The sequence below is a fragment of the Zalophus californianus genome, chromosome 5, assembly GCF_009762305.2.
Source record: "Zalophus californianus isolate mZalCal1 chromosome 5, mZalCal1.pri.v2, whole genome shotgun sequence".
In the NCBI taxonomy this organism is placed as follows: domain Eukaryota; kingdom Metazoa; phylum Chordata; class Mammalia; order Carnivora; family Otariidae; genus Zalophus; species Zalophus californianus.
This window is the reverse complement of record NC_045599.1, coordinates 69,630,724-69,655,735: the sequence shown is the minus strand read 5'-3', so window position 1 is coordinate 69,655,735 and position 25,012 is coordinate 69,630,724. Positions and strand designations below refer to the sequence as shown.

General features: G+C 38.7%; 2 protein-coding genes across 5 annotated transcripts in view; both read right to left on the bottom strand.

Moving 5' to 3' along the window:
* Positions 1–25,012, bottom strand: part of ADGRV1 (adhesion G protein-coupled receptor V1) — a 536,135-nt gene that overhangs the window by 116,389 nt on the left and 394,734 nt on the right. The window lies entirely within an intron of this gene.
* LOC113929040 (tubulin polyglutamylase complex subunit 2-like) lies at positions 2,545–3,423 on the bottom strand. 3 transcript variants are annotated; one of them, XM_027605563.2, is made up of 2 exons: positions 3,260–3,382; positions 2,545–3,154 (listed from the first exon to the last, which is right to left on the bottom strand). In XM_027605563.2, exons 1-2 carry the CDS (start codon positions 3,365–3,367, stop codon positions 2,624–2,626), a joined length of 639 nt encoding a protein of 212 aa, XP_027461364.1. In that variant the 5' UTR covers positions 3,368–3,382; the 3' UTR covers positions 2,545–2,623. The 3 variants fall into 3 exon arrangements, with proteins under 3 accessions (XP_027461364.1, XP_027461365.1, XP_027461363.1); XM_027605564.2 differs by having other exon boundaries at positions 2,545–3,130; XM_027605562.2 differs by having other exon boundaries at positions 2,545–3,423.

The window sequence follows — 25,012 nt, the reverse complement described above, 5'->3', positions numbered from 1 at the left end:
AAGATGGCTCTCTGTGATGTGATTGGCTAAAAACCAAAATGTATGATGCTGGAGCACTGAAATATTTATTTTAATATTCAAGGAGGAAGCCATGTCTTGTGAGGTCCAAATGGACAGCTCTGGCCCAAATGTGAATGAAATAAAACAGTTTACTTTGTGGCTGTAAGAAATGTGCCTGTGTGTGTGTGTGTGTGTGTGTGTGTGTGTGTGTGTGTGTGTGTGTGTGTGTGTGTGTACAACTGTCCTGTGATACTTATTATAATTCATTATCATTTATGGTGACTCCCAACAGTATGACTACTGGATTTTTTAACTATTGAAAAAAAACCTAGCAAAGCTCAACTTCTTCATAATGCATTAATTACTCAACTGATTCCAGAGAAGCTTAGGCAGAACTTGGAGAGCATCTCTGAACTGAGTGAACATGTCTTCCTGGGCCAGTGGTGTATGGACTAGAGTAATTAGATCTTAGGTAAATCAGCAGAACCAAACAACGAGCCTCAAGCTTCAAACCTCTGTGAAGCAGTTAAATAACTTCCTGATTTCTTCATCCTGAAAACTATTTCTCGATGGAAAGCTAATTTTAATTATACCACCTAAGTTCTCCTCAAATCAAGATGCTCCCTAGGGTGTTCCTTATATATAAGGAAAGGGAAAACAAACATAATAAGCATGTGTTTAGCTGCACGTCTTAAACGTGTTTTCAGAGCATCAATAAAAAAACTGCAAGTCAGTGAAGTCTCCTGATAGTATTAAGGTATTAAGAGATTATACTAACCAACTAAAATTAAAATTTCTATTAAGTTATGCCTCTGAAAACTTTCCTCTGACTTCAGGAAATTTCTGCATTTTAAGTGATTCGAGTACAGGTTCTGCCCTAAAGAGGTTATTTGAGATTGGGCAAGTCACTCAACTTAGCGGGGCCTTAATCTCATCATCACTTAAATAATGAGATTTCAAAGGAAGGAGAGGTGAAGTAGAAGATAGGCCTTCAGTTTCTTTACTAAAATTCTATCACTCAAATCCATTTTGACATGGATTCAATATTGAATCTATTCATCAAGGTGCAATGACCATGTGTTTTTTATTCAGTATAACCCATGATGTTAATAAACTCCATCCTTCATAATTAGTGCCAAAATACACTCTTAGTTGATGATAATATATGGAGACAATGGACCAGGTGATCCAAAATTGAAGATAATTGTAAATTATATCAGTATGACATTGTCATTAATCTTTTACTTGGATTAATAGCAAATCTCACTTCTATTCACCAAAAACACAGTAGCTAGACACTTGGCAGTCAGGAGTCTGCTATGCGTGATGACAACACCAGCATAACTATAATATTTGTTTGGGAGAATCACAAAACAGATTCCATATGCAGATAATTAAGAATTGAGTGTATATACAAATCAGCATCAACACACATTGACTCAGCAAACACTTTAGAGTCTATTATGCTCTTGCTCCTAAGATGCAAATTTGCATAACATGTGATTCCTGCCCTCATGCAGCCAATACTCCTTGAACTCTTGCTCTGACTCTGAGCAGCACGGGGCCTCCACCAATCTAACAGGCGAGAAGGGACCCTATTTTAAAAGATTCCAGAGAAGACTCCTAATTCATACGAACACTTAATGACTTCCAGTTAAAAATGTCCCTATTTCTCTAATCTAAATGTTTTACGCTTCTGCTGAAACTTCCTTTATTCTGTTTTATCTTGAGTACAGATGCAGAGAGAAAAATGGCCATTTTTAAATGAATTGGAACATATATACAAAAGTATTACATTTTTCTCTTACTATGACAATAATTTCACATCTTTTATCCTCCTTGAAAGGCCTTAGTTTGCATAGACAAAGCACTACATACCGACTTACTGGGTTTTTTTTTTTTTTGGAAACAACAAACTTTATAGGAAACTGAAAAGGACCAGTGAGAATTAATGAAAAATAAAAAGAACATACACAATTGTACCTTCAAGAATTTCCATGGAACATTATGACCCATCAAATAATTAACATTATCCACATTCTCTAACAAAAATGAACTGATCTGAGTAAGGACAGCATAAAAATATTCTAATGCAGTGCTGCCCAACAGAACTTTCTGTGATGATGGAAATGTTCCATTATCTCTGTTGTTGAATACAGAAGCTACTAGCCACATGAATACTCACAATGTGGCTAATGCAACTGACAAACTGAGTTTTTTTATTTATACAGCCACCTTTGGCTAGTGATTACCAACTGAACAGCACAGTTCTAATGCCTCATGGGTCAAAATCAGTGGTTTCTTCAGGGGATTTCTCTAATCCCTGCTGAGGGGTGTAGACAGTTGGGGGTGGAAAGAGAGGAAAGCTCTTAGCAGCTCTATTTAACTACTTAAACAAGTTCTGAAACTCTCCACAGCTTTCAGAGGCAAGGGCTGAGGAAAGGACTCTGGGGGAGACCTGAGTATGCCCTTGAACTCCTGGCTAATGCCAACGGAAGTAAAAGGCATAGGACTTGGCTCACGCAGATGGGAAAAGGCCTATGGTGCCACTCACAGAATCTGAGGCTTGGGCCATCTGTGCATGGAAATCGTTGCTGTAGGGCTGGCGGGGAGGTTGGGGTGCTCATTTCCGGACAGGGTTTCCAGGGCTAGAAGAGGATTTAGAGGTGGAGGGAGGACCTGGGGGCCCTTTCTGGCCACCTGCAGGCTGGACTGGCCCTTTCTTTTTGGGGATTAAGGTCTTGTTCTTGCTCTTGAACACTTTGCTGGGATCCAGCTTGTTCACGAAGCAGTTGGTCTCTTCTGCAAGTAGGTCTGTGTTGTAGGTGATGGGTTTATACATGTTGAACCACTGCTTGGCCTGTGGGCTAATGCCATAGCTGGTGAAGGCGTACTGCCACTGTGGCAGGCCCAGGTGCGTGATGAGCAGGCGATAGTAAGCAGTGAAGGAATCGGTGAGAAAATGCCAGTATAACACTCTGTCCAGGAACCAGATCTCAGCGTCTTGCGCTAATGCTGGTTTCCCTCTTTTGTAGACAAGGCAAACCTTCCCATTCCCATTGCAAGGATCCAGCTCAAATATCACACTGCGAGAATCAAAGTGAGGCTTCTCTGGCTGGTTCTCACTGGCTTCAAGTGCATCATCCTCCAGGTCTGCCAGAGTTGGTGCATTTGGGAGTGAATACATGGAAGACTGGTTGAGTTGAGTCAGTTTTGCGATGCTGTTAATTGCCATGCTGCCCAATGGAATGGTGTGCTCATCCAGCTTCACACTCCATGTCATGTGGAAGCCATTGGTCATCAGGTAAAAATTCTTCACATCCTCAGGTAGCACACAGTTATTTTTTTGTTCCCATGAAGAAATCATATGACGTTCAGCAGGTGGTTTCTCTATGATAGTCACCTCAGTCACACCTGGGGAAGATTCTAGGATGCGGGTGATCCCCAGAGTCGGCTTCTTCAGGTGCGGCTTGCTTCAGCCCGGGGGCGGCGTCTCCTCCTTGGCTCGCGTCCCCGCTCCGCGGGCGGCGGGGGCAGCGGCGGGGGCAGCAGCGGGGACGGACTACTTACTGGTTTTTAAATATCCTTTTCTACCTAGTACTCATCTTTGTAGAACGCTTCTGAATCCTTTTCAATTTGTCTTCAGTCTTTTTTTATTTTTTTTCCTAGTTGAAGAGCCCCAGCTTAGAGACAAGCATCTGATTTAAGGGTGGTAAAATAGTAAAACTGAATCATTCCCCTACTCTGTACATAGTTTTTAATGTATCTTTCTGTTTCTTGCTTTCAAAACTTGGGCACCTACTGATTCACAAGCAACACACTATACAGTCTTTTCATCTTCTATTGTATTACTGCACCATTGCCTCTTCTTTATTCACCTCTGTGTACCTTGTTTTCATCTTTCAGGGCGATTCTGTATCTGCCCTTATTGAAATCATTCTGTGATGATTCAGCACTTTCCCAGTTTCCCTAACTGAAATGGGTATCTGTTGTTTGTTAGTTTCTGTGCCCTGGCATCATCCTTTCCCCATGTTGTGGGATCATATCCCCTTCTTCTTACAGATAACAGATGACATACAGTTCTGGTTAAACTAGCCAAAGCAAACAGGTGACCCTCATTGGGTAGTCATTGCTTCATCCTCAGGCCATACTGATTGGTTAAGAGATGGGAAATGACGCCAACAGTGTCTTCCCAGTTTTCATGGTGGAAAAGCGTATAGCTTTTCCAGAAGGATCACGTAGGCCAAGAGCGGCCAGTGGCCTCTTTTCCTGCCTCATAGAGAAAAACTGTCAATAATGAACGTAACAAAGGAACCCACAGGTGAGTCATGGAGTGAGACAATGCTAATGACATCTTCTGTATGCAGAGCGGCCTGAATCCTACCCTGCTCTGAAGGTTTTTACATACATGAGCTATGTGTTTTCCTAAAATAGTTTGAGTTAGATTTTTGTCAAATGCATTTTTAAATACTCCAAGAAGATGCATTTAGGACTTCCTAAATCCCCCCAAATAACTTGCACATTGTGAACATCAGGCTTAATACATACCTGATATGGTTACATATCTCCTATATATTCAGAATGTCCATGGGCAGTAAGACTATATGAGAAAATGAACACATTGGGAATTCAGGGAGAGTTAATGATGGCATTGTACACTAACTTGAATTGTGCTATCTGGAAGGGATCATACTGGCAGGAAAATTTGAGGTGTAAGTTGTTCTTTTTTTTTAAAGATTTTATTTATTTATTTGACAGAGAGAGACCCAGCAAGAGAGGGAACACAGGCAGGCGGAGTGGGAGAGGGAGAAGCAGGCTTCCCGCCAACAGGGAGCCTGATGCCATGCAGGGCTCGATCCCAGCACCTTGGGATCATGACCTGAGCTGAAGGCAGACGACTGAGCCACCCAGACGCCCCCCCTTTTTTAACCAACTGATAACCCAGGCACCCCCCCCCTCTTTTTTTAACTAACTGATAACATAAGGGTATTCTTTCTTCAATGAATTCAAGCAAAACAGAGTTCTATACTGAGGTTAGGAGTTATATGTGACATCTCAATCCCCTACAGCTAGTCTTTCATCTGTACCAGAGTTCATTCTTAGAGCTTTGGAGAGAATCAGGTTCCTACGTGTATACATCTAAAATGCTTGCTGTCACTGAAATAGAAGTGAATTTATGCAATGAATCCCCAAGAGGCTAGTTAATTCTCTCTAGGCACTCTGCCTGTGCAGTTGCCCATGCCAGAAATCTGAGAATTGTCCATGACTCTTTCTCCCTCTAAATCAAATCAATCACCCAGGACTGACAACTATATTTTATAAGTATTTTTCAATCCATTCATTTCTTTTCATCTACAATGCCACTATCTATACACAGGTCACTAGCACCTCTTGTCTGGCTTATGTAAACAAGCTTTCAACTCCACCGTCTGTATTCATTGATTTCCCTACAACCTCTTCCTCATCAACAATATGGAGGTGGTAGGAGAGGCTTTTACAATGCAAATATAATAAGGGTGTGTTCTCTCTCTTAACCTTGCAGTGACTGCATTGTTATCTGTCCAAAATCCAATCTGGCTTCTGCTTATTTTATTCTGATCTAATAATCCTGGCCTTTGAGTAGTTCCTCCAGTAATCCAGGCTTCCTCCAGTAGGATATTCCTTCTACTTTTAACCCGAGGATTGCTACTACTCTGATGGCCTTGTTTTCAAATGTTATTTCTCAGGGACACTCTTTTGACATCATCAACTAGATCAAGTCCCCCCAATGTACAATTTCATAAATCCATTTTTAATTTCCTCTGGCGGAACTTATCTAAATGGCAAAAACTTTTTTAAAAAAATTCAATTAGCCAACATATAGTATGTCATTAGTTTTTGATGTAAATGGCAAAAACTTTTAAGGCTTATTTGTTTAAAGCCTGTAAGCTTCCCAAAAGCAATCACTACGTATACCTTGTCCCTTTCATATTCCTATTACTGTGAAGAGATCATTGATTATCTATCCATTTATCTAACTTTACTCCCCCTCCCCCAACTAAAATATGACAATATCTTTTCCCTGACCCATGGTAGGACACATGTTGGGACACACTTCTGTTTCTGCATGACTTACAAGCAGAAGCCCTGACAGCCTTTTTTCTGGACTATCTTTTCAAGAATGTAGGGATAGCCTTGGAAAATAGAGTAGTACTTTCCTCTGGAGCAGAGAGCAGACTTATTTGCTGTCTAGTATAATAAAGATGTGTCCTTCCAGGGTAAAGATCAGACAGATTTGCCTGCAGCCCATGGTCAAAACTGGGGGTTTCCTAGGCTTGAGAATCCTCAGGTGTGATGCAAGTCCACTACGTGTACAGCATCCACCTGGGCTGCCTTACACTGCCCCCTGCGTCTTGCGGGGGTAACGGGACCTGACGTGAACATGAGCAGTCTGCTTGCTGTGTCATGAATTGCTTTATCTCTGACCCAGAATTCTCATTTCTGACAGTATTCATGCACTGTGGAAGGCTAATTTGTTAGATAGCAAGGAGGGTAAAATTTCAGATATATCAGAGTTCCTAAGTCCAAGTGGGTCATCTATATCTTGTAATTCTTAACATTAAAAACAGTTAAAAAAAAAACCTTTTTTTGCATCTGATTTCCTACCAGAGACTTTTTACAAAAGATTTATTTATTTACTTGAGAGAGAGAGAGAGAGAAAGAAAGAACAAGCGGGGGGGATGGGCAGAGGGAGAGCGAGAAGCAGGCTCCCCACTGAGCAGAGAGCCCCACATGGGGCTCGATCCCAGGACCCCGAGATCATGACCTGAGTCTAACCTACTGGGCCACGCAGGCACCCCCCTACCAGAGACTCTTAAGCCATGAATTCTTAACCTGGGGTATCAGCATGGGCTTCATGGGAACTATGAGTCCAATATATAAGCACTATTGTTTTAACAGAGTTCTTGAAACAAAAAAACTGCTTTTATCAGATTTTCTAAGGAGCCAGAAAAAAATATTAAAAAAAAAATGTAAGGGTGAATGCCTTACCTCCTTATGAATGTTTTAGATTTATTTGGCATATATTAGAATTAAGTTGAAAGATAGTAATTTCTTCATTGAGTATATTTTAAATGTCAGATATCTGTGACACTTAATTTAAAATCTCTAATCTGTCAGCCTCCTTCTTTATGTCATACTTTTGTTCTTAAGTCCTTGAGATAATATATGTGGTGTGAGTACGTAAATCTTAGCTAGCCAGGTGCAGGCATTGTAACTAAGAGCTTTGCATGTATTAACTCAATTATTATTTGTAACATCTATATGAAGTAGGCATTATTATTAATATTATTATTAAATGTTACAGAGGAGAAAATTGAAGAGCGGAAAGGTTAAGTCACTTGTTCAAGGTCACACAGATAGTAAGTGATGCAAGAAGATGAGAAACTAGACAGGTAGGTGTACGAATTTATCTATGATCTTGACGCCTAAGCTGTACTGGCTTTTCACTTTGATTAAAAATCCAAGATCTTTTGGTTTTCCTTTTGTGTTATATATTGGCCTACATGTACTCCTTGATTTGAGCTCACTAAATTGGGCTAGTTAATAATATAAATACAAAATAGTAACAGTTTACCAACCACATTCTTGAAAATTATGTTCTTAAAATTTTTTGTATTTAAAAAAAGCAGAATTAGTAAAAACATTTCAGAAAATTGGGGTTAAGCAAAAGTTGTAAAATGGATCTGAAACATGTTGGGGAAGAAAAATATATTACTTCAAAATCTAATAAACAGAATTCTTCTTAGGGATACAATATTGTTAGCAAAACTCCTTAAAAAGCCATTGGGAGATAAATGCATGGGCCTCAAGAGAAAGGAAAGGTGAGATCAAGGAAAAGTTGACTTGCTCTTCAAAAAAAAGTGAGAAAATATGGTTCCTTTCCAGGGGCAGCCCAAGAGGGAGGCAGTGAGAGTTGAGGACATAAGAGGGGGTAGAGGACAGAGAACACAGGACAGACTGCATGATGGAAGGGCAGGGCTGGAATAAGAAACAGTCACTGAGGAAGTCTCTCAGTTGCAGATGACAGGAGAATCTTTTAAAAATAAGGATGCCAAGCAAAATGCTTACTATTCTGTTTTGTCTTCTCTTTACACTCACTTGCACTTGTAGAATTTGGCAAGACACAAAAAAGCAAAAAGATTCTGTTTCACGTCTGTGTTGATTACAGACAGAGAAGAAAACTGTAGAAAAACTAGTTGAAGAAATCCAAAACACAAGTGTTCATAGAGAAATGGGTGAAGACACTATACTCCTCACCTTTCCCGTGATAGGGAATCAGGTCAGGCTCTCAAAACCATTATATGGAAGGGTGACCCGCAAAGACAGAGTACTTGATAAACAAAAGTTCTAGAAGGATCCTTTTTCTAAAACCAAACTGATTAATTGATGTTACTAATCTACCATGTCATGTCACCCTTCTTGAATCTCTTTTCAAATGTTTAGAAACCCTTGTTACAACGCTGTCACGACTGAGGCAGATTCTTCCATAAGTTTTCTGTTATTCAGATTTTAACCCGCTCAAAAAGTTTACAGACCAGATCTCACCGGATTGAAATATAATGTGTTTTGTATTTAGACTGACTCTGACTGTTTTTCACAAGCCTCAGAAAAATGTTTGGGTAACCTCCTGGCCTATCTTGGACTTGGTCTTCTAGCTTCTTTTGGAAGATTTAGAGAAAGCAATTACTGTTTGTATGTTCACAGGCATACTAAACCAAATGTTAAAAATAGCTTAAGAATTTCTTAATTTTGGTATTCATATATAAAATAAAGTTATCACAAAACTGCAGTTGGTTAAGAATTTCTACACACTAAACTTTATGACTCTTATATAAAGGAATTGAAATATTTGGTGATCCCAAACAAGAAAAACAGGAATTTTAAATAATCACTGTCTTTGAATAAGGCAGCATCAGAAATATAAAACAATATTACTAAGATTTTGAATATTAGTTTAAAGTAAAAATGTAGAAGGCGTGCCTGGGTGGCTCCATCAGTTAAGCATCTGCTTTTGGCTCAGGTCATGATCTCAGAGTCCTTGGGATGGAGCCCCATGTTGGGCTCTCTGCTCCACAGGGAGCCTACTCTTCCCTCTCCCTCTGCCCCTCCCCACTGCTGCTCATGCACTCTTTCTCTCTCAAATAAATAAAATCTTAAAAAAAATAAAGTAAAAATGTGGAAAATAGACTTCAAGTCAATATGGTTGACCGTACTGACATGTAAGAACATCCGTCCGCTCCAAACAAATAAATTGCTTAAAAAATAAATAAGAGGGGCACCTGGCTGGCTCAGTTGGCAGAGCATGTGACTTTTGATCTCATTGGACACAGAACTCACTTAAAACAAACAAAAACCCCCCACAAGAATAATAAAAATTTAAATATATAGTCTAATTCAACAAATAAAACCACAAATCCTCATGTGTCTAAAATAAAGTCACACATTTGTCAATGTGGGGTACAGTCCTATGGCTTGCAGAGCAAATCAGAACCAGGGAAGCCTAGGTTTAATGCCTGTGTGGAGGTGGCAGGACCCTGAAAGAGTTAATGCAGAATTCTAGAGGCCATGAATGGCTGGTAAGATCATGAAAGAGGAACCAGAAAAGCCTTTGCTGACTGTCATGAGGAGGTGGAAAATAGTTGTTAGCCAAAGACTTGAACTCCAATTCTTGGCCCCATGTAGATGTTGCATTCAAATTTACATGGTTCATATAGACAAGGAACATCGAGCTGAGAAATTAAGATAAAACAAGTCTGGAACCTGTGAATTGTGCATGATCCCATTAAAGGGCACACATATTCCTATATAAAATTACCCTTGTCTAGATGGACTTCCTTTGTTTTCCTTTTTAATATTTTATTTATTTATTTTGACAGAGAGAGAGAGCACAAGCAGGGGGAAGCAGGAGAGGGAGAAGCAGGCTCCCTGCTGAGCAGGGTGCCCAGTATGGGGCCCCATGCCAGGACCCTGGGATCATGACCTGAGCCAAAGGCAGACACTTAACTGATTGAGCCACCCAGGCACCCCTAGCTGGACTTTCAACAACAACAACAAAAATTATAAATCTCACAAGGAAAAAATGTTCTTGTATCATTCCAGAAAATTAACTTTAAAATTTCTGCTAAGTATATATATTTTAGTTTAAAAACCATATAAGCTTGAGGATACAAAATCAATATACAGATATGTATTGCATTTCTATGCACTAATGATGAAGTAGCAGAAAGAGAAATTAAAGAAACAGTCCTAGGAGCACCTGGGTGGCTCAGTTGGTTAAACATTCTCTCTCTCTCTCTCAAAACAAACAAACAATCTTGTTTAGAGTTGCACCAAAAATAATAAAATACCTAGGAATAAACTTAATAAAAGAAGTGAAAGACCTGTCCTCTGAAAACTATAAAATACTGATGACAGAAATTGAAGATGACACAAATAAATGGAGATATTCCATGCTCATGGATTGGGAGAACAAATATTGTTAAAATGTCCATACTACTCAAAGCTATCTACAGACTTAATACAGTCCCTATTAAAATACCAACACAATTTTTTACAAAACTAGAACAAATAATCCTAAAATTTGTATGGAACTACAAAAGACCCCCAATAGCTAAAGCAATCTTGAAGATTTCTTCAAAGCTCAAAGCAATTCCAGATTTCAAGATAAACTACAGAGCTGTAGTAATCAAAACAATATGTACTGGCACAAAAACAGACAAGGGAATAGAATACAGAGCCCAGAAATAAACCCATAATTACATGGTCAATTAATCTACAACAAAGGAGACAAGAATATACAATGGGAAAAAGACAGTCTCTTTAATAAATGGTGTTGGGAAAACTGGACAAGCTACATGCAAAAGAGTGAACCTGAACTACTTTTTTATATCACACACAAAAATAAACTAAAAAAGGATTAAAGACCTAAGTATGATACCTGAAACCATAAAATACCTAGAAGAAAACATAGGCAATAATCTCTTTGACATCAGCCTAGAAACACTTTTCTAGTTATGTCTCCTTTGGCAAGGGAAACAAAAGCAAAATTAAACTAGTGGGACTACACCAAAATAAAAAGCTTTGCATAGCAAAAGAAACTATTAACAAAACAAAAAGATAACCCACCAGATAAGAGAAGATATTTGCAAATCATGCATCCAATAAGGAGTTAATATCCAAAATACATGAAGAATTTATACAACTCAATAACAAAACCCCCAAACAATCCAATTAGAAAAAGGGCAGAAGACATGAATAGACATTTTTCCTAAAGACAACATACATATGGACAACAGATATGAAAAGGTGCTCAATAACTCTAATTAGCAGGGCAATGCAAATCAAAACCAGAGTGAAATATCACCTTACACCTGTTGGAATGGTGGGAATGCAAGCTGGTGGAGCCACTATGGAAAACAGTATGGAGGTTCCTCAAAAAAAATTAAAAATAGAATTAGCATATGATCCAGTAATTCCACTACTGGGTATTTGCCCAAAGAAGATGAAAACACTGATTCAAAAAGATATATGCACCTGATGTTTATTGCAGCATTATTTACAATAGCCAAGTTACATAAGCAACCCAAGTGTCCATCCGCAGATGAATTGGTAAAGAAAGGGTGTGTGTGTGTGTGTGTGTGTTGTGTCACGTACAGTGGAATATTAGCCATAAAAAGGAATGAAATATTGCCATTTACAACAACATGGAAGGATCTAGATGGTATGATGCTAAGTGAAATAAGTCAGTCCGAGAAAAACAAATACATATGATTTCACTCATGTGGAATTTAAAAAACAAAACAAGCAAGGGGTGCCTGGGTGGCTCAGTCAGTTAAGTGTCTGACTCTTGATTTCAGCTCAGGTCATGATCTCAGTCAGGGTCATGAGATCAAGCCCTGTGGCAGCCTCCATACTCAGTGGAGAATCTGCTTAAGATTCTCTTGGTTTCCCTCTCCCTCTGCCCCCCCCTCAAGTAAACAAATATTAAACAAAATAAAACAAGTGAAAACTAAGAAAAAAAGGGATATCCAAAAAAAACAGATTTTTAAATACAGAGAACAAACTAGTGGTTGCCAGAGGGGTGGTGGATGGGGACATGAGTGAAATAGGTGACAGGGATTAAGAGTATACTTATCATGATGAGCACCAAGTAATGTATAGAATTGTTGAATCATATTGTACACCTGAAACTAACCTAACACTGCATGTTACTTATACTTGAATAATAATAAAAAAAAACTACACAAACTTCTAAACAAAAAGTGGGTTGTTTAAACAAACCAAAGAAAGGACAGCAGGGGTGCCTGGGTGGCTCAGTTGGTTAAGCATCTGCCTTTGGCTCAGGTCATGATCCCGGGGTCCTGGGATCGAGCCCTGCATTGGGCTCCCTGCTCAGCAAGAAGCCTGCTTCTCCCTCTGCCTCTCCCCCTGCTTGTACTCTCTCTCTCACTGTCTCTCCTGCTCTCTGTCAAATAAATAAATAAATTCTTAAAAAAAAAAAAAAAGGACAGCAAAAGAAAGCTACCAAAAAACTTGATTTATAGAAAATATATAATGAGTTAGTAGAAATAACTCAAAGCTTACCAACAATTGCAATAAATAAAAATGTATTAACCCCACTAGCTAATAGGGCTGTAGATCTGATTTACACAAATCCAGATATATGCCATAGGAGACTTACCTAAAAATAATGACCCAGAGAGTTTAAAGTAAAGGGTTAGGAAATGCCACAGCAAAACAGAAAACCGGGATAGCAGTACTAATACAAAACCAAGTATAAGGCAAGGCTTATAAGCATTCACAGAGACAAAAATATATATTACTTAGTGATAAAAGAACAGTTTTATCTGGAAGATATAATATTATATTATATACTATTATATCTGGAAGATATAATAATGTGGAACCTATATGTACCTAATAAGATAGTCTCAAAATACATTAATGCAAACCCCGATATAAGATAAAATCAACATGTTCACAATCATATTGTAAGATCTCATTTCTTTCAGAATCTGATAGATCAAGTTGACAAAAACAAAAAATGAGAAAAACAACAAAAGAATAAACCATATAATTAAGAGGTCTGGCCAAATTCTCATTTAATTATAATTAATTGAACAAAATAGATAAGAAAAGATGGTTAATCATTCAACTAAATAAACTAATGTAACACTGTGTGTCAATTATGCTTCAGTTAAAAAAAAAAGGAAGTAGAAGGAAGACAATAATAAAGAGAAAAGCCAACACGGGTGAAACAGAAACAAGCACAACCAGCCCAGATAGATGATGCCAGCATCACCGCTGCCTCTCCAGTGCTACATACGACCTTGGGCCACGTGACCAGTATCTCTTGCTACCATTCCTGAAGTAGCCTCCTAACTTCTCTACCCTGCTTCCATTTACATTTCAAACTGTAACTTGGATCATATCTTTCCTCCCGCAGCCCTCCCAGTGTAAGCAAGCCCAGAGGGATTACACTTACCTATTTCCCTATATTCTCCTTTCCTCTGACTCTCACTCACTCTACTTGGGCCATACTGGCCCCTTTGCAATCCTCAGGCATCTCAGGCATGCTTCTGCTTTAGGACCTTTGCACTGGCTACTTCCTCTGCCAGAAATATTCCTTCCCAGATACCCACGTGGCTAACTTCCTTGCCTCCTTTAAATCTTTGCTCAAATATCGCCTTCTCAATGACACCTCTCCTGTCCTTAAAAACCTCCTTTAAAATTGCAGCTCACATGTCCTCTCAGCACTTCTGACCCTGCTCACTTTGTCCCATTTTTCCCATAGCATTTCTTGTCTTATAGTATCCCATATAATTAATTATATTGCATGTTTTGTTTCTGTTTTTGTCTCTGCCTCACAAACTCCACAAGAGCAGGGATCTAGGATCTATTTATTTTTCACTGTTTTCTCCCCCCACCTCCATCACTTAGAGCAGCGTACGACATACAGCAGTTACTCAATGAAGTTTATTGATCACATGAATGAAGTAATAGTTTAAAAAGCTACTTCTTTGAAAAGATACTGTCATTGGCATAATTGATCATTAAAAAGAAATGAGGCACAAAAACAATGTTAAGGATAAAAAGAGGGATATAACTTTAGATATAAGAAAATAATATGAAACATTTTATATGTAATATGTTTAAATTTATATATAGATTTATATAAAAATCTTGAAATTTAGATGAAATCAATGATTTTCTAGAAAAATAATTCAAAAGTGACTCAACATAAATAGAAAACATGAATAGGCCAAAAACTATTAAAGAAATTAGAGTCAAAACTCACCCCATATCTTTAGGTCAATAAGGGTTTACAGGTGAGTGTTAACCTTTACAAAAAAGATAACTCCATCTTATACAAATTGTATCATAAAATAGAAAGTTCCCAACCTCATTTGTGATGATATCATTATTTGGATACCAAAAGACCAGAAATGTCTGAAAAGAATCATTATAAACCAATCTTGCTTATGCATATGCATGGAAAGAAAATGAAATTAAATATTAGTAATTTGAATTCAAGAGTGGACTAAAACAAAGTATGGTTTATCCAAGTATTTCAAAGATGGCTTTACATAAGGATATCTATCAATAGAATCTCATCATTAATAGCTTAAAGGAGAAATATAGCAATTAAACGAGTATGGTCTTAGCATAGGGATTAGCAAATGGAAAAGAAGAAAAAGCCTACCCACGTGTGAATGGGAATTTTAGTATATGACACATAGATAGGGGAAGAATAAATTACTCAACAGATGGTATTGAAACAATTGGTTATCACTAAAAAAAAAAAAAAGATCTCTTCTTGACACTGAACTCACAAAAATACATTTCAGATGAACAAAATCTAAACAGAAAAAGTAAAACTTCAAATATTTTAGAAGACCAGGTAAGAGATTATGATTTGGGGACAGATTTTTTTTCCTCAGGCAAGGTACAAAAATGTCAGTGTGAGAGGAAAATATTGGTTAATATAACTACAGCAACTTGAATACTTCATTTGATATACAGAATTCAAAAGACAAGACAGACTAGAAGCTTATATCTGCAACACATTTAACTAACAAATTGTCACTATCATGAAAAAAGTTATGTAAAACTCCTAAAATCAATAAGAAAAAGACAATCTATTAGAACAATGGGCAATAATCTGCAAGGACAAGACACCAAGTGTTGGTGGCCACTGGGATATGCTCCTACACAGTCTGGTGGAGTATAAATTGTTGCAACCACTTTCAAGAGCAGTTTGTCAATATCTGCTGTTTAAGATGTACCTACATGAAGTCCAGCAATTTCACTTCCAGTTATATGTTCGAGAGAAATTTCTGTTCACATGCACATGCAAATACCTTCACTGAACTACTGTTTATAACAAGAAGAATTAGGGAAAATCTACATGTCTGTCTATTGATAGCTAATAAATTAGAGAAATAAATTATATTATATTCATACCTGTGCATACAGAAAAACAGTTTAAATAGGTGAGTTAAAGGTATGTGTATCAAGTTGGGATAACCTCTAAAACATGTTGATTAAACAAATTGCAGAAGGAAAGGTACATTTACAGAAATTAATACTCTATGTAGTCTATGAAGGGTATAAAAACATGGGTGGAAAGGATATGCACTAACCTTCATCATATGAAAGAGTAGAAAGGGCAGTTGCACTGTGCCTATGGTATATTTCTTTTAAAATAAGGAAAAAATGTCTAATGTTTTCACTTGTTGGACTTTGGCTCAGTCATGTGTGGTGACATGGTTTAAGTCTGGAACAGGTTGTGCTTAAAGAAGCTGGTCCTTGATGACAGAGAGGTCTTAACACTGGGGCAAGGCAAGACATCACCAGATGATTAGGATCCATCTCATGTGTTAGGTAAGTCTGGGAATGTATACAGAGGCCGTATTATTAGGAGGATAAGCTTAGGGTCAGGATGTGGACTGGGTCAGACGAACAAAGTGAAAAATTAAAGCATACCAAAACCAACTTTAAGGATATCGAAGTCAACTTAAAATCTTTGGGAAATATAGCCACAAGTCAATAAGCAATCAATCAAGAAGGGATGGTGAAGCAGATCTCAGTAAATACATATTCTTGCACAACCAGGGCTGTATGCAGGCCAGGCTTGGCTCTGCTTAGAACTCTAGGTTCTACGGGGTAGATCCTTTATCTAAGTATCTGTAGATAACTAGCTACGTGGTAGAGGAGGAACAGTGGGGTTCATAGTTTCAAGGACTGGGGTAGGAATTCTTTCCCACACCAAGATGCAGACAGCCTCAAAACAGATTCAGACGCACGGATGTGTAATTCTGTTCTTTACTCATAAATCTTTCTACTTCTTTTCACAAGAAACAAAAGCAGAGAAAAGTTGAAATGCAGCCATTTGCTGGCTTAGAGAATTCAAAACAAAACAAACTAAAACAGAACAAAACACTGGACCTGAGTAGCAAGTGGGTCTCTCATGTCTTCCAGCACACAGACTGTTATTTAAGAAATTCTGATTGGTGGGGAGCCTGGGTTGCTCAGTCGGTTAAGCGTCTGACTTTTGGTTTCAGCTCCGGTTATGATCTTGGTTGGGGTCATGAGACCGAGCCCCAGGTCGGGATCTGGGATCTGCGCTAGGCATGGAGCCTGTTTAAGATTCTCTCTCCCTCTCCCTCTGCCCCTCCCCACCCCTCTAAAAAAAAAAAAAAAAACAAAAACAAAAACAAAACCCTGCTTTAGAAAACAAATTCCATTAATGACAAAAGAAAGTCTGCTGCCCTGGTAGAAACCAGCAGGCTCTTTGAAAAGCTCATTGTAAGATTCAGTATTTACCATAGCAACAATATTGTCAATAAATTAGACTTACTATTGTATAATAGAGGAAAAAGCAGTGTTCCTTGTTTATCTTTGGCTGCTGTTTACTTTTAGCTCTGCTGTGGGAAAGAGAACCCAAACAATGCTAAGCTTTTCCTTAATGAGATCCTGATTAGAGGGTCTGCACCAATGCATAAAGCACAGTATACTAGAACAGGAGAGCAAAATTAAAATCTTTGTGCCCCCTCTCCTGCAAGTCACTCCATCTGTCCTCAGCACACAGAGCAGAGCCTTCTCACTTCAACGACCTCCCTCTTTCCACCGAGTGCCAATAACTTTCCTGACCCCCTTTCTCATGGTGGTTCCATATCTTTCCGTATTCTGTGCTGGCCTTGCCTTGCTCCCGAACAAGCAAATACACCCACCGTATCTCAACTTCCCAGAATTACAAATTAACAGAATCACCAAAGGAGGCACTGTAAAGAATGTGAGATTTAATCTATGTTTTAAAACCTAGGTTCTAAGATGAGGCTCAAGAACTTCACTTAATTTATGCCCGCACATTTCTCGAGAGAGTGAGCTCTGAGCTTTTATTAGATTATCAAAGAGGTTAGCAACCATTACTTAGTCCATTAATTATTTTATGGATTGGAAAATGAAGAACTGAGAGATTGTTCCTTTCCTCTAGTTAGCTCATTAATGGCAGAGAGAGGAATGGTTTCTAGTCCATGGACTTTTGGTTCTACCCTTAGACTAGAAGAGCTGAGGTTAACTTGTCTTTATGAAAACATTTATAGATAGATTAGGCATTTTAACTGAGGCCTTCAGTGTTCCCACGTCCGGCCCCCGCCCCCCCCCCCCCATCCCCACCTACCAGGTGTGTCTGGCATGCTCCAAAAATCCACTCCCAGCACAGATGGCTGTGCTGCCTCTGAGGTCAGGAATGTTCACGTTCAAAGTGCTATTAAACCTCCCTAAGAGCTTCATTCCCTCTATTAACTGAAATCCAAGGAGGCACCAATCCAAAGTGTATACTTTATACTAAGAGTGTATACTTATTTCCTTCTACTTCTCAATATCAAGCACAGAGGTTTAATCTTGAATTTTTCCATTTTCCAGGACTTGTGTTGGATTACAGGAAAAGGGAGTTATACCAAGAGAGAAAGCAAAATTATTTAATAATTAAATTACAGAATTTAAAAATAGTAGTTTGGTTAATATTTACAAAGCACCCAAGTAGTCAAATGATCTCTGAATGCTTTATATTTTTAAAGGGCACTGTTTTATGCTCTGCTCCAATAAATTACAATTCATTTCATTTGCTGGTATCATACCTACTCTGCTGTAAAGCATTTGCAAACATTTGATCTTGTTTGTAAGGCACGGAAGTTTCCTGAAGGTTAAGCCGAACTGGCCGTCTGCTCGCTGTGTGACTCATACAAGTTTTATGTAGGTACTCTGTGCCTGCCTCTGCTTTGTCATTTCTGAAATGGGGATGATAACAGTACTGTGTACTTCAGAGCAGCACTCTGTAGTAGGCACGTGATAATTCTTATTATTAGATGGCATTTCTTTAGTTACTATCTCATTAGTACACCGTGCCCAATTCTTCAAGTTCGTCACCTCTGCCTTGTTGAGAATTGAGTTGCTTTTGTGCTGAAGCTAGCCTGCCAAGCTTTTTTATGTCCTATGCCTTATTTTTTAACAGTACATCCAGAGTTCCTGTACCAATCGCAGTGGAACACCACCACTAAACCAGTTTTGTTTCAAGTCCCTGCCTGGGCGATCAGTGGAGATTACTGGAATATTTGCAACGACCCATCATGGAAATGAGAATTTGGGATTTATGTGCTTGCTGACTGGTGGGGGCTCTGGTTTGCAGGCTGCCAATCTGAATGTGTAGCTGAAAGGTGGGGGAAAGAGTGCACGACTGGCTTTCTTCTGCCCATGGCAGTCTGTTAGACATTAGCTAAAACAAACCATCTTACTTGAGAGCCCGCCTTTCCTTGATGTCTCTTTTTTTTTTTAAAGATTTTATTTATTTATTCATGAGAGAGAGGGAGGCAGAGGTAGAGAGAGAAGCAGGCTCCCCGCGGAGCAGGGAGCCCGATGTGGGACTTGATTCCAGGACCCTGGGATCATGGCCTGAGCTGAAGGCAGACATTTAACTGATGGAGCCACCCAGGTGCGCTCCTTGATGTCTCTTGCAACAGAAGAAAGATTGTACATGTTCAAAAGTAATCATATCCGCTGTTGCAAATATATGTCCACAAAGGTTATACACTAAATCAATTATACTACATTTTAAATTCTAACTCAATCCCAAGTTCTTTTAAAGGTATTTATGTACCCCTTTTGATAACTGGTATTAAAATGCTTAATTATTGACTAGGGTAAGACATGGCCTCAAAATCATCCTTGTGCCCCCAGGCAACTCTGTTTTTGTAATATGCTGGCTCCTGATTTTGTCCCTGACTGTGATTTTTAAGCAAGTTAGTTAAAGTCTGCATGGGGGAGGAGGTGAGGAACTGTGCACAGGAGAAGAAGCAAATGGAAAAACAGGACAGCAAGGGAATGCTAGAGAGAAGAGAGGGAGAATGACGCAGAATAAAAGGGATACTATAATTGAATGCGTAGCAGGTCTTCTACTCTGACGGATCAGGAATGGTCTCAAGTTTGCCAGGGCTGGTCAGAAGCGCTTGCTAGAGGCAATCACCTTTCCTAGTCTCATAAGAGCTCAAAAAGCTGCAGTTTATAGTTCAGAAGCAGCAATGGAAACTTTAAAGCCATTTATCTTGGCACAATTCCCAGGGAAGTCGTGAAGACCCACCGGCTATGCACACCATTCTGTGCAATTGACGCTTTTCATTTGGGAGAATTTTGTTGCCAAGGCTACTGCATCAAGTTTTTGAAATTTTAGTGGATGTAAATTGTCTCATCTGTCACTTAGCCTGGCAAGAAATTTAAAGGGCATGGTTTCTGTTGAAAAGACTCAACCTCTTTAGCCCATTATGCAATAAGTAGCAATCTAAACACCACAGAAATGCTCATGCTGTAGTTTGTGTCTTTGAGAAGAAACTGACTTTTTTTTTTTTAACCAACAAGGAAAAGTTTTAGTGGAACCTAGTTCCTCTCATCATGAAATACACACACATTCAGAGGCATTTTCTAGGGATTAAGAATTTTATTTTCTTTTTGTCATTTTGCATAGTTGTTCAGGTTTTTGTAAAAATTTGTGTGTAACTGAGCACTGCTTTTTGTTAAATCTCAGGAGGGAAACAAATCAATGCCTATTTATAAAGGAGGTAAGCAAAATAATGTTCTCAAACTCTAAGTGTTGGCATAGTAAGGACAGTAGTTAATAGGGCATTAGCTTAAGGTTTAATAATCTCACTAAAATAATTCAGGGAATACAGAGATTGCTTCCCTTTCTAAAATAGGATATTATTAACATGAACTTCCTTTCTTCAACTAGACTGAAAATGCTCAAACCTTCAGTTTCATTGCCATTTCTCTGTCTCAAAATCATCACACACTAGACAAGGCTAATAGTACAATGGAAGAAATGGCTAAGATCACCAAGAGACTAAACAGCTAAGAGAAAGCGATACTACAGGCTTAAGTGTCTAGAGAAGAGGAATTCTCTGGCTGCACATTAGAATCAGCTGGGGAGATTTTAGAACCTACTTGTGCCTGGGCCCTCGGTCCTAGGTGCGGAAACTAGTTTAGGATTGGGCCTACGCATCGGTACCGCAGTCCACCCTTATCCCCGTGGCCCGAGACCCCAGTGGGTGCCTGAAACCATGGACAGTAGCGAACCCTATGTAGACTCTGTTTGCTCCTACACATACATATCTAGGACAAAGCTAATTTACAAATTTGGGACAGTGAAAGATTAACAACAATAACTAAGAACAAAATAGAACAATTATAACAATATACTGTAATAAAAGTTATGTGAATGTGATCGCTCTCTTTCTCAAAATCTCCTATTGTACTCGACTCATCCTTCTCGTGGTGATGTGAGATGATGAAATGCCTACATCTGACATGGAGTGAGGTCAGTGATGGAGGTATTGTGATCTAGGATTAGGCTACTACTGATCTGATGATATGTCAGAGGGAGGATACTGTGCTTCTGGACCAGGGTGGACCATGGTGGACTGAAACCATAGAAAAGGAAACTGTGCGGTGAGGGGTGGGGGGGTGAGGGGGGTGGGAACTGTACTAGTTTTAAAAAGGTTTCCATTGGTATATGTGCTTGCCTGAGGGGCCAGCAGGGTGAAGTCACCCTCTGCAGAATTATGATTGAATGCCTCTAATTCCGAATCCTTCCTAGGCAGCAGGATAGCAAAGCCCTTGGTTGGCCTCATATAGCAGGTCCCCCACCAGCCTCACTATTGAACAAGGGTCCAGTGTGGAGACCTCTCATCTCAGGAAACAGGACACAGCTGGAAAGGGGGCTGCCACCTTGCCCACAATACAAAGCACATTTGTGGAGAACCTGGTGCTAAATCTTTTGATGACCTGCTTCTGGGTCGGGAATTTGTACCTAAAAGAATAGTTCCCTCACTGCAATCTACTGAAAGTCAGTGTTCAAAAAACAAACAAACAAACAAAAAGTCAGTGCTCAACATATAGAGTTAAACAAAATAAACAAAAAATAAAGTGAATAATAGAAAAATAAAAATAAAAAGCTTTCCAGGAGATTCTAATGTGTAGTCAAGGCTGAGAGCTACTGGCCTATAACATCAAGGTATAAGCTTTAATTTGCAAAGTTCTATTATGGGTAGTTACTAGCTTCTGTATATTATTACATTTAGGTTCCAAAAATAAACAAAAATAATTTTTTAAAGCATTTTAGAAATACTCTTTTTTTTTTAAATCCCATCTTCATCAGTATAAAAAACTTACATTTTGAAAAAAGATGTAGCTCTTAAAATTAGTCTCGCTCAGGGCTGCAGGGGGAATCATTGCTAGGACTCTGGGTCTCCTGCCCACCAAGCCACTCTTGGAGCTTGGGGGGTGGCTCGGGATCTTTTTGGGATTAAGAGGTAGAAATCATGGGTAGGAATATGATTTGTACTTCTAAATCCAATGCCAGAAAGCATTTCCAAGTATCATTCACTTACTATTCTGGCAACTAAACCTGAACCAGTCCAGAAAAATGAACCCTAACTCAGAAAGATAAGGAGAAGAAACATATTTAAACACTGGCTTATTAACTGCAAAACTGTAACAGGTAAGTCAGCTTATAAATAAGGGTTTCTGTTTAAGCATCAGTCCAATCCCCCTCTAAAATCCCTAAGTCTTAAGTTTATCTGCAGGATGTTCAATAGGGAAAAAGAAATCATTTCTATTTTAATTCACACAAAAAGGAAATAAGACCTGAGACAACAGGGAGTTTAAAAATTACAGAAATATCCATAGGATCCTAAATTTCCTTTCAAAAGTCCTAGGATTCCACACCTAAATTTAGTAATTTTTAGCTCTTTTGTCTCCTTTAAATGTAACACCTTAGAATAACAACACAGAAAGCTGCCTGCTCAACCTATAGCTTGTAAACCTGTGGGAACAAGTTCAGTCTTCACATTAAGGGAAACTGAATTACTATATTCACCTACCCCCAAAATTCTCCCTACAAGTAATCAAGCTTATCTGTGATCCCATTCTAGTTACTCAGAAGTGGGGTGGGGTTCCATAAACCCACACAGTGGAAACACTTGAAGGATTTATGAGCCTATAAATGGATGTTAGCCATTTCAAGAAAACACAGGCCAAGCCAAACTCTTAGCTATCTGTATTTAGCCGTGATTATAGGGGTTACACAAATAAAAACCCAAATGTATCCAGGACTTAGAAAATTGTTAGAGGCTTTCCTTTCCCTAAATGTGAAAGTACAGGGGTACTCTCTATTGAGCCTATCCTGAATCAAATCTTTCAGTCAAAATTTCTTTCTGTCCTATTTTCAATGGAAAGAGAGAAAAAGAGAGAGAGAGAGAGAAGAAAGTTCTTAGGAGCCATTGAAATTTTTTGTAGCTCAACTATTCCACTCTCCCAGATGGTAATTTTAGTAGTTCTTTCCACCTGGGCTCCCTGGACATTATATAAGCAGCTGAAAGTACCTAAGCCTAAGTCTAGTTTTATAGAAATATTATGCTTAACTTGGCTGTAAGTTCTACTCATAAAGATCTGTTATTGGAGAGTCTAGACTGCATGATATATACAACAGATAGCATCTGCCTTGGTTGAATCAGGCAGATAAGGCTAGAAGAAAGATGATTATACCATTTTAACTAGTTCAAAATGGAATTGTTCTGAGGGTTGTGATTACTGTATGAACCATGCCATTTTTTTTTTTTTTGGCCAATTTCAAAATATTTTGAATTGCAAGCTGTATCAAATGCTTGCATGATTTTAGAATACTTATCACAATATTCCTACCTTTAGTTGCCATCTTTGCTGACTGAGGAGTACACTAATCATGGTGCTGACCTGCCCCACTCTCATGAGTAGGCAATCATTTGAAAAATAACCTTCACTGGCTTTTCCCTGGATATACGGTGTCTTTGATCACATGAAGCATCTAGATTTGAATTCCCAGTGTTTGAGCTGCCCCAGGTGCAGACGATAACATGCCTTCTACCAAACACTACCCTTCTTTTAAATGTAAATTCAGAAGTGCCTTGGGCTTTTCCAAAATGCCAGGACAAGGGTGACCATGAATCTGTGCCACACAGATGTAATGATCTGGGGGTGCAACCGCACTATATTTACTTGCTGCCATCCTTCGAGGAGAGCCATGTGATTTAATGCTTTCCCCTGTTTTGCATTTCCTTTGTAAAAATGCATATGAAAGCTGATGAGATAGGACTATTTCATATATGAAATGTGGAGGATAAGCAGTCTCTGACCTGGTTATCTTGTGAGCTTAATTAGGTCTCTCTTTCACGGGCACAGAAATTGTTAATCTTAGCTTTGATTTCCCCACCTAATATAAATAAAGCTGAGTTCATTAAACCATCTGATCTGCTTCTAAACACTCCAATTGGATTTTATGTACTTAACTTTGTAAATACAACATGGTGAGGAAACTGAGAGCAAAATAATACCACCAAGAGAAAGACAGAAGGCTTCAGTTAGAATTCAAGTCATATCTTATGTACTGATGAATGAAACTGACAAACTTATGCCATTTTGCATGATAGCCCTTCAAAAATATCAGTTGTGACAGTTGTAATTGACATTCTTAAAACAAGACAAAAATTACATTAGATAAAATATTTTCCTTTTGCAATTCAAAGTCCCAACAACAATTAAAGGACTTCAAATAATTGCCTTTAGGGATCCAAACCATTGATTCCTGTCTCTTTCTGTAGGGAAACATTTGCTTTAAATTTACATTACAACTTTGAAAATATACAAAAAGCACTTAAATGATAAAGCAAATTCTCGTTTACATGCTAGGAAACTGAAGATAAATAAGCTTGAAAAAATTCAAAGTTAAGTATTATGTATTTCAAATTAAGTGACATTTAGTGAAAAGATTTCTTTCATTTGAATTGTGATGCAGGTAGTACAAGAACTAACTGGTCCCCAAAGTCAGTGGGTCTTAAATAATATCTCAGAGATTTAGATGTCTGGGCAATAGGATTCAGTAGGTTTAAGTGTCCTTAAAATATCTCCTACTGGTTCATTCTTCTTCCCTGGTATCTTCTCAGTGTCTCAATTCCTGTCAAGCCCCTATGCCTTCCAACTGAAATGCCTGCACATTCCTCAGCCCTTCAGCCTTCCTGAGTGACATGCACAGTGGCAATCGGTCTTTCACACATGCCTAGCTCTGTCTCGCAGTCTGCAAATGCCAGAATGGGTTCCAGGCAATGGCATGATGGAAAGAACACAGACTCAGTCCAGAGTCAAAGCCCTGACTCTCATTTTCTAATTATGTAACTTGGCAGAGGTCATTAACGGTCTTTAAGCTCTAGCCTTTACCTGAAAACTTGGGATACTGATACCTCATCTATTTGAGAATCAAGTGGGATAACGTATACGAAAGTAGTTACCAAAATGGAAAGTCACATACAAATGGAAGCTATCGAGCAAGTTCTTTTCTCTGTGGCCAGCTGATTAGGTCATGCAGGCCAGTAAATATGTCAGTACTAAG